Consider the following 10,836-nt stretch of genomic DNA (forward strand, 5'->3'; position numbering starts at 1 on the left):
TAATATAAAAGTAGAAGAAAAGCTGGTAAATCTTGGCTTTACTGTGGTCTACAGGAAAGCTCCTTTTGACTTAATACTAGGAGACTCTTGGTATCCATTACAGATTTTATATCCTTATCTTTTAACTGATTAAGATAAAAAAAAATACGCATTCTTTCTTTCTTTGTTCAAAAATGTATAGTCAATAAAAATACTGTAATTGTTTAAGTCAGAGGGAAAATACACAAAGGTGTTTTCACTATTGCAAATTCTAAATAAAATTGGCTTTTAAGAGCCTTAGGATCGGTTTGAAGTAAGCTTGTAACTGTTTTTAAACTTACTGCATTCCTATAAACTATATAATCTTCTTTGTAATAAAGAGCTTCTGGAACAGTTGGCAAGATTAACGTAGGGCTAGACGTCACCTCCCAGGTTACTAAACTAGTTCTGCTCAGGCAGTCAGATCGCAGAAAGCCTTTGAAGTAATTGCTAACACTTCTAACTTTTTCAATTATCTGGAGTCACTCCAGAGTGGGGTCAGTGATTGTTTACCATCATTATCATTCAGAGGTTTTTAATCATTCCAGGTCTAGTTCTGTGGTTTTTGAAAGATCTTTTCATATATACACACGTATACATTCACATATGTATATGTGTGTATATGCATACATATATGTACATATATGTATGTGTGTATATATCTCTGTATACACACAAGCTGCCGTCTTTCTTGTGCTAAAATGTTAATTCTGCAAAAGCTTTGGAGGAATCAGTTGTCTTCTGTTAATTCAGGTCAAAACCTGCTCACGTCTGTCTCATGCTTAGTCCCAGTGACTATTTGACTCAATGAAACAAGCTGAGTTTTGTGTTTTAACTGGAAATTATGCAGCTTTAAGGTTTCTTTCATCCTTAACTTTCAATAAGCAATAGGGCTTTTTTAATATTCAGCCTATATTAATTGATAATATTTCCTTTTTCTTTATCCCTCTCTAATAAACTGAGAAGCTTGGCCACTTTATATGGAAAATATAAACTCACTTTAAATGATTCTCTGCATTTTTTTAATTGTCACTTTGGCAATGGTTTTGTAGTCCCAGCTATTCTCTAGCTGAAACACCAGGTGTTTCAGTTATGACCTGTAAATAACTTCTATGTTTTTATCCCTTTTTAAGAAATATGTTTCTTTTTCTTTTCGCTTCTGATTTTTTTTTACTTCACTTTCACTTCAGTCACAAGATCAGCCCATGAGCCTCGGTATGGCATCTCTACCCTTTGCTGCTCCCACAGCGGTGCTTTTGCCTGGGGAAGCCTCTCTGGGGACTCGTCATTCTTCTGTTCCTCAATGGGCTTAGCTGCTGTTAAACAACTGCACAGGCCTCTTAGAAACTTGGTGACAGCCAACTGCTGCCTTTGTCTTGTGTTGGGCTACTCTTCTGTGGAAAATAAAGAAATGAGCCCTGCTGTTTTAATATCTGAATCCCATAGAAATGGGTCCTGCTGTTGCAATATTTAAATCCAATTGAAGAAGTTACCTTAGTAACACTCCTGCCCTCTTTCACCATGTAGTAATGACTAAGTTGTAAGTCAGCCTTTATCAGCACTGGCACCATCACCTTCTCATGTAGCACTCCCTTCAGTGACCCTCTTGTTCTGGGGGGCAGAGCAGCAGGACATCTGCTCCTTAATTTGGAGTGCCTGGACTGGCTCGGGGTGAGATGACCTTAAGGAAATCCTGGACCAGCATGGCTGCAACGTGCCCTACAGGGCACTGGTCCAGGTACAGCACTGTCACATCATCATATCCAGGAGAGCTCCTTCATTCAGTGCAGGTTATTGTCAGCGGGGAGGACACACAGCCCATGGTACTTAGTCATGGTACAGTTTAAATGCTTTTGAGAGTAATTAAGCATTTTTAAGAGTTCGAAATGGAATTAAAACATTCTCAGCGTGTCTCAAAGGATTAACCTCAGGAGCAAGAAATAGAAGCCTTGTTTTAGTCTGATAACCTTTCCTTTTTAGATCTATCAGAAAATATGTCACTTTACAGGACCTTGCTACAGTAGTTATAAATGTACCAAATGGTACCATTCATTCACATTTCTCTCCTGTATTCAGCAAGAGTCTCACTGTTTTTCCTCATCCTTGCAGAAGAGTATGAGACATAGAGCAGCCCTAAATGCACTGGTGAACAGCGATGGGCCACTTCTTGAAGGAACTCTTTCAGCTTCCGAGACATAATTAGATCAAAGCTAGGTAACAGTACTGTACGTGTTGCCAGTTTGGATTGATTTCTTTCTGTGCTATTTACAAATCAACTGTTTCCTCCAGAGTTTTTGATGTTAATTTATCAATACGATACAAAATCATTACGTTTTACTTGGAGAGACTAGTTTTTGCAAAAGATATTCCACGATACAGGTAAGCTCTTTTTGTCCCAGGCACCCATGTAAGGCAGAACAACATGTCTGCATGAATCAATACACCCATATTAAAGTCCTATTCATACATTGTGTCACGTATAGGTATTGCCTAACATCTGTTTGGTAAGAACTGCAGTTATTATTGCAGAGCGTACTCACATTATTCCGTGGTGTAGAATACACGAAGTCAAAAGTAAATCTCTCATTAGCAGTTTATCTGTCATCTCTCGTGTTTTTGGATACACGTATGGAACAAATGTGGACAGTAAAGCAGGAAGATAACTATACAAGAGGAAGTGAGTTACTTGTGAGTAGGACCCTAAGTCAGGCATGGCAGACTGAAATATTTTGCCTTGGAACCCAACATGTTATGCATAGAAAAAATACCATTTTATTTGTAGAAACGCAGTAACTGAAATGTTTCATTTTATAGCTGGAACAATAGGAAAAATAAGTTACACAGCCTATGACTACTCCCTCTGACATTTCCAAAATAAAGTCTGCTGATCTGTTACCCAATTACCTATTTTTTTCTATACTAATGTTGGTATTTGATCTATATGTGTTTAAAAGAATTGAGGCCTCACTGCTAGTGAGTATTTTGGTAGAGTTTGCTGACTCTATTCCAAGAGTGACTGTCATTAGAAAGCTTTCTACATGCTCTTGGTTATGTAAGAGTAGCATTTCAAGCCTTTGATTGGCATTGAAAGTAGGCAAACTTCCTTAAACTACGTTATTAATATTTATTTTGGGATTTTCTACCTTCTGCTACCATGTTAATGTTAACAGGGAAAGAGGGAAGGCAGTGATTAAGAGTGGAGTATTAGCTAGTTGATACAGTATTCATGGAGAGGGTGATTGATAACACAGGTCTGAATCATGCTGAGAATACATTATTATCTTAAATATTGTCATATAACCTCCATATCCCTATGCCTGGAAATTATACACAGCGTTTAATGAGGACAGTAGATAAACTCACTGGGGACAGTGCTGTGCCGATTATTTTTCAGTCTGTTCACACGTTCCAGCTTCTTGTCATGTAACCCTGCTATTAGCATAGTCCTGAGTATTTCCTGAGTTGAGGTGCCAATTCTGCCAGTGTGGGGTGATCATGTGGTACAGATAAATTTGAATGGACAATTAGACCAAGTTATCAGAGCAGGTGCTATGATGTGTGGTATAAACTGCCTGCATGTACCTCATGCTACATGTAAACCTAAGCAAGTCCAAAATCTGCTATTACTTAGAAGTACAAAGAAAGTGAATGAGTCTTTTGGAATGTCCCTGTATTAGCACTAACCAACTGTAAAGAATTCCCTCTCTTTGGAAATACAGGACAAAGTATTGAACCTTTTCTGTCTTGAAATTCCCCCTCGCAATTCCTGACTAAAAAAGTTCTGAGATAAGATGTACCAAAAGAGACTGCAGAAGGAAATACAAACCTGATTAAAAAAAAAAAAAAAAGTCAACATGGAAGCAGTCCTCTCTGTCATCATCTGTTCTCTGGAGAGCCCATTGTCGAATTTAGAGATTATATGTAAAATTATGCCTAGTTCTTCAGGTCTTAATATAAAACTAATCGTGCTGAAAGAGGGATTTTACCTTCACATGAAGCAAATAGCCAAAGTGGTAATTTAGCGAAAGGCATTAATATACCAAGGACGTAAAGAACGCAAGTTTAGACCTAGCTCCGAAGTCATCTCTTTACTGTGTATTTGGCTTTTTTTCCTTTACAGAATGCATCAAGGCACTGCCGGGACCACATCTCGGAATTCACACCTCTTGCCTGTCTGAAAAGCCCAAGATATAGGAGCAATGACTGCAGCAGTTCCCCAGCAAGAAGGTCTAATTCTCATTCTAAAAAAATGATGTTTACGCACTGGAGAGGCATTGATTATTCAGTACTTCCATCTGTCTTTGGCTATTCAAATAAGCATTGTCGTTCCAGTGCAGGCTACCACTACAGTGGGTCAGGTTTGGAAACATCTGTATGACAGAACACCAACTCAAGCCTTTAAAAACTGTACCTTTGTTTATTTCTTTTTTCAGGAAACAAACATGTCACATATTAAACTATACATGGCTTTTGCTGTCTGAGGTAATGTTCAGACAAACAGGATCAAGAGCTGGAAGTATGAAACCTTCCAGGCCGATAGGCCTCTTTTTATGTTTTGAACTACTGGAGCAATGAACAATCTGCACAGTCTGGTACTGTGAGACTGGTAGCACTAAAATTTCTCTTCATCCTGTGTCAAGACTTCTGTGCATTTATTGCTTCTGTCATCTTTAGTCATTTTCTTTGTTACTTGAAGTGTATAGTTTCAGTCAGTGACCTACATTTTGAGATCAACAGTTTTAATTTTCAGCCAGAAACGATGACCTCAGTTATCTCCAATGAAAGTCTCCTAAAGCATATTTAATAAGTGCTGTTTCTGATTTTCCTCTGTCCTTTTTCTTTCTTTGCTCTTTCTATAGAACAAACTGGTGTTTCCTCTGTGCAAATCTGCTTTCAAGAAACACTCTCTAATGTTCACTTCCTTGTAAGTGGCCAAATCAGGGCTATGTATGGTTTTCAGTTAGTTTCCCCCTGTAGAAAGATAGGCATAACAATCCTTGTGTACTGTATGTGCACGCTATCTGAAGTCAAGTTGGCTGTTCAATAGGTAGATATCAGTGTTGCTATCTACTCAAAAACTGAATGTAAGCATTTTGCCTCAAATGTCCTTGTGAATTCGTCAGAGATGCAGGTAACCAGTATTCCTACTTTTTACCTCTCTGTAAATTTAAAGTATGCATAGTAGGAAATATTATATATTGAGCTTTTTTTTTGTCTTTTTTTTCTTTCTTAAAAGAGGCTATTTTTCCAAATAAGCATATTTTACTATCTGGATGCATCCTTTTAATTTTTGGTTGTTTTTATTTTTAATTTTTTTTCTAATTATGTGGTTGAATACAAGCTGATTGGTTCAGTAGATACATTACAAAGCAAGTAGTACCCAGCCGTTACCTTTTGCAAGCAAACCAGTAGGTGGCACACGGCTATTACTAACATTGAAACACAATTGTGATAGAATTTAGTTGGACCACAAAGATTCTGTTTGAAATACTTCAAGTACGACAGCCAACTTGTACCTGTTTTCTCTGCTACATATATGTTACCTTGCACTAATTCAACTATTAGCTGTGTTCTCGTCTTGTTTCTTTAGTCCAGTGTTTTATTTTGGGGTGCAAAACTACCTGAAGGAGTAATCTGATTTCAGTCTAGTTTAGCCTGATGTTTATAACTGGTTAATAACCACGGTCATTAAATAATTCTGGGAGGATATTAGCTAAAAATGTATTGCAATGTGAAAACAAAAAATTTGTTGTTAGTTGTCTGTTTAATGGACAAGGCTGGTGGATAAAAAATATTTCCCCTATTTGCATTTAAAAAAGAAAAAGTTGAGACAAAATAATTTACTCAACAATTTACTTTTTAATAAAAGATCCATCGACTTACTAGGAAGTGCTCCTCACAACACTCTGAGTGACTTTCCAGTTCAACAATGAAATATTGAAAATGCCCTGGGACAAACAGATTGTAAAGTGAGTTGTGAAATTTTCATTATACCAAAGATAGGGAAAGAGGATTAAAAAAGGCTAATGGTGAGCACCACAAATGAAGGTATCTTTAACATTTAACATGTAGCACTTTTAAGTTTCAAAGAATGTCCTCATCGCAGAAACATTTTGAAATACATACATATGTATGTGGGTGTGGGTGTGTGTACATATATACGCCATTGCATACTTGAATGTTGGTCAGTTCAAACCGTCCCCTACATAAAACACTGGTGTATATATTTTTTAAAAAAAAGTTAATATGGGTATAAATTTTATACCGGTAGCAGTGACAAATTTCTTGTGTGTAGTTAACAAATTATTTGTAATGTATTTTTTAGAAATCTTAAAATTGCCTTTGCACTGAAATATTTTTCATACTGTAGCTATTTATAAATCTGTTTTACGCATACATTTGTTAACACACCATTTCTATTTTTTTTAAGTATATGTTTTGAAGGCTTTTTTTATACTTATGAGTTTGGGCCACTTAAATTTAGCTTAGAGTGGAGTTGTGGCTGAATGTTAAAATTCTAATGAATGTTAAATTAGAAATATAGGTCTGTTGCTCTGTCAGTGTCACCTAAACCATTCATGTTTTGCTGGGATTTGTGATTGCAGCAAGTAGAGTGATATACTTTCTGTGCTGTGCTATTACTGCTAGCTTTTCTATTCTATAAAGCCTCCTGCTTTTTTACTTACTGAGTTCCATCTTTTAGCCTTAAATAAGGAGATTTTTGCTTGATGCTTTCGAAAATGCTGCATTCCTGTTCTGCCTACTAACAAAGCAGTTCATTGCAAACTTCATGTAAACCAGCACTTAGAAATTATTGTCAATGTTATTCAGCCGAAACACCTACATAAGTGCTTGGGAATATTTAGCCGACCATGTTCATTTTTTGGAGGAGGAAGAATGCTTGAATTTCAGTGGAAGTTTCTGCTTTGATTTAGCAATACTTTTACCTTTAAAAGTTGGTACTGTTTGTTAAAATAGACCGTTCAATGGAAAAACCAAATGACATCAACTCGGTTTCTCTTGCTATGTTTTTGCTTCAGTCCCTGTTACTCTTGCCATGCAAACTAGACCACTGCAGCAGGTGGTAACTTGGAGTTTCGCTGTAAATGGATCATAAAGTTCAAAGATGAAAAAGTAGAAGTTAGATCAAAATGAATTCGAATGTTTTATTATGGATGGGGCACTGAGAGGAGACAGATTTTTATATATTATAAGAATTAAGGGGGAAAAGTATAAAAATCTATATAACTTCCTAACTCGCCTTGTTTAAATTGTTGCAGCTTTAACAGCATAATGTCTCCATAACTGCTTCTATAAATGTCTTGAAACTGGTAAGCGCTAACCAAATGTATGTGAAGACTTAGAAAGTATTTCAAGCTTTCCAGCCACTGAAGTCCATATATTTTCTGCAGTGGCTTGTGGCAAAAGACATGGATCTTTTTTATTTTACAATGTACAATAATTGTTTGTTCAGCCACTTAATATAAAAGCTTACAGTTTACTTTCTTGCTTGCATTAGCCTGTCTAGTCCCAACTGGCTTGCAAATATAAAAGTTAAAAATAGCTTAATTGAGCCAACTGCACTACTTTTCTTTTTGGAAGCCAGTGGGATCGTTGTGCTCATGCTACTGTCTCTGTTAAAAAAAGCTTTAATGGAAATTTGTGAAAGTATTATGAAAGTGAAAAAGTACGTGATTCTACTTTGCAGAATAATCTAAAAAAATCAGTTTATATAGCTTTAATTTTTTACCTTATGAAAATTCACAGAATTTTAATATGCGTTGTCTCTGACAAATTCTGTGCAATGTACACGCTGCATTTTAAATGTCCTTTCATGATCTAATGTAAAGTAGAATCTGCGAAAGTGCTGTATGGGGGCTGGGGGGTAGTTTTCTGTGCATTAAACATTTAAGATGTCTGTAGTCATCAGCACCAAATACCGACACTCGTTTTTAATTGTACAATTATAGGTGCATTTATTTGAAAATAAATCAGCCTTCAAATCTAACGTTTAGATTATCCAATACCACTTCATTTATTTGCTTTGAAGAGTCAGTGTGTGAATACATTACTGTAAAGTTTCTTTTCAGTGCTATTTTTAACTTTAATTTCTGTAGATAACCAAATATAACTTGTTTATATTCAGTCACATTTTGGATCCTTATGTAGAATATATAAGCAGGAGACATGGATCTGCTTGCAATAAATATAAACATTCAAGACTGGTTTAAGTTTGCTCACGAGTAATTAAAACAATTCAAGTATGAATATGAAATGATTTCATATTAGTCTGTAATAAAATGTCAGTAGAGAACAGAAAATGGACTGAGCGTCTGACTCTGTTATTGAATATGCTTGCAGTCACATTTATTTTCAGAGACTACCCGTAGCCAGTCAGAGAAGACCAGAAGATGAACCAGAAGGTGTGAGGGGGGAGTTGCAAAGGTAGCACAACTCAGTACCAGGAGACTACTACCAGGTACCAGGTACTACTCAGTCTAGGAGAGCTTTGCTCCTGCCACGGAGATTGGGTAGGTGCTGAAGCTCTTCACAATCTAAGCTCGTAAACTGCATGTGAGGAGGTCTTCATTACCTTACAGTTCTGCTGTCCTGGGTGCCCAGAGCTAGTTCACCTTTCTCTTACAGTGTTGGCAGTTTAAGGAAAACGAATTAAAGGCAAAAGCAATCTGCTTTGCCATCCAAGTTGGTAGCAGTGTTCTCACCAAATAGACTGACTGCACAGAAAACATAATTTTCTTTTGGTTGGTGGTACAGTATAATGGGAGAGTGCCTGTACTTTTGAAACCATTACAGATTATGCCAACAAATGTATTCACACAGTCAGGCTGAAGCTATCCTAGAGTGCTTCCACAAAGCAGTTCAGAGCACTGGGTTAGGTGCCTCTCTCTTTCCTGGTGCTTAGGCACGATGTTTGTATATTGCTTTCCCAATTCCCATAATAAAGATTTTAGAGTAATGATTTTGCACATATATGAATCTTTTCTTGAGTAATGCAAGCACATTTACCCATCTCCCTTCTGTTCATCAAGAATTTATTTATTTATTTATTTTTCTACTGAGTGAGCTTCTAGGTAAGGTAGAAAGGTAAATATGGAAGGTGTTTTTCCCTTTCTTCATGTAATGAAGAAAAAATCTACAAATTGCAACTAGATAAAAAGTACTAAATGGAAAAGAGAACGTGATGCATATGGATTTCAGGACGAACAAGTAGCAAGAGGAACAAACTACCTCAAAAGTAGCCAACTTTCTATTTTGCATATAAAAATATTTAATTGTTTAAAGGAAAAAGATCAGAAAGTGCTCTCTAAACAGTATTAATTCTAAATTGAATACCATGTTTTCCTTCAGCTCTTTAAATTATGCACTTTTAGTAAGTTACATTGTAAATTACTTTAAAACTGTTTCTTCTATTCTACAAGCCTACCTTTTTTTTCCTGCAATATATGCAACACTGCTCAATAAAATGTTTCAAGGGGTTAATTTTTATATGAAGTGAAATAGGTTGGAGACAGACTGAAATTTCATGGTTTTGCTTTATGCATATTCTGATTTTCCTCAGCTGGCGCTCGACAGAAAGTTAAAAATCGTTTTTGAGCATTCCAATAAAGCCTTGTTGTTGTGTGTTTCCATTAAGCATACTTACAGGTCCTTTCATTTTAATTTCATTCAAATGCTAAAGCAAAAATCATGTCCATTCATAGGTTTCATTTGCACTGTGAAATGGTGAGATAGGGATAAGAACAAAAACAGCCATTAACTCCTGTCTTTGTACAGAATGGTTTATAAGCTGCCTAATGTCCCCCACGTATGTTTGGATGTATTTTATCTGAAAATTACAGTGTTGCAGTTCTTTTTTTAACTGATGAGTCTGCAGTGAAATAATAGTGGTGACTTTTAATAATTTAAGTCTTTATTTTTCAGTTAAAGGAGACAAATAGGACTAGCATTAAATTTTCAACCACCCAAAGATTTGTTGTTGTTTTCTATTATTCATTTCAGTTAAAAAACCTCCTGGCGCATTAAGCTTTTAGAAATACTTAGGATGCAGTGTCCTTTAAGGTTCACAGGCTCACTGTTCAGATTACACCAGGAAGAGCTGTTAGCATCCAGTTTCCTTACTTAATGGCTGAAAAACAGAATATGCTTCTCGTCCCTAATGAGGGAAGCAATGCTAATTGTTGTTCAAAAAGCCCATCAACACTCACCTTGAGATTTTAAATGTGCTTTGTAAAGATGCTTGACACTGAAATGTTAATGTCAAAACCACTGCCTGATCTGAAAGCTAAAGTGATCTTGCAATCTAACAAATACGAAGCTTTAGAAAAGAAGGGGAAAAAAAAAAAAAAAAAAAAAGTCCCGGATCTATTTAACAGCATCAAGTGCTATACTGACTTTCATTTCAGAAAATGCTTCCAACCCAGGAGCAGGAATATTCTTCCAGGAAATGCTGAGCAGCTTGCTTCTAAGGTGATTATAAATTGCATAGTTAGAGAGAGTTGTCAGTATTAATTAGGTTGAATTCTAACCGTATTCCCAGTGAGGAATAGAGATTGTGTTCTCTTATTCTGATAAAATTAGAGCTCAGAAAGAGAAACTTTGTCTTGTCAGGGACTTCAGGCACAAGACCAAAGCTTAACCCTGATGCAGTGATGCAGCTCAGTAACTATTGGGATTCACCAGCTTTTAAAGTGGCTCAACTTAGAAAGTCCGAAATACGTAGCAGTTTAGCCTAAAAGAACAGAAGCATCTTGAAAACTTAGGCTGTGGTTTGTAAAATGACTGCACCAGGGATTTGTG

The 10,836-nt window shown here is 36.3% G+C and overlaps 1 protein-coding gene across 5 annotated transcripts in view; it reads left to right on the plus strand.

Moving 5' to 3' along the window:
• ATP11A (ATPase phospholipid transporting 11A) overlaps window positions 1-8,256 on the plus strand; it is a 123,994-nt gene extending 115,738 nt beyond the window's left edge. Inside the window, exons 29-30 of one of the 5 annotated variants that reach the window (XM_084294768.1) lie at window positions 4,139-4,245; window positions 4,878-8,256. In XM_084294768.1, coding sequence (XP_084150894.1) covers window positions 4,139-4,245; window positions 4,878-4,929 — 159 coding nt within the window. In that variant the 3' untranslated portion in view covers window positions 4,930-8,256. Of the gene's footprint in view, window positions 1-2,127; window positions 2,153-4,138 lie in introns of those variants that run through there. The other 4 variants (XR_014618830.1, XM_084294767.1, XM_084294769.1 and 1 more) reach the window with 4 other exon arrangements.
• The last annotated feature ends 2,580 nt before the right edge of the window (window positions 8,257-10,836 follow it).

The sequence above is a fragment of the Netta rufina genome, assembly GCF_964035555.1.
Source record: "Netta rufina genome assembly, chromosome: 1".
Lineage (NCBI taxonomy): Eukaryota > Metazoa > Chordata > Aves > Anseriformes > Anatidae > Netta > Netta rufina.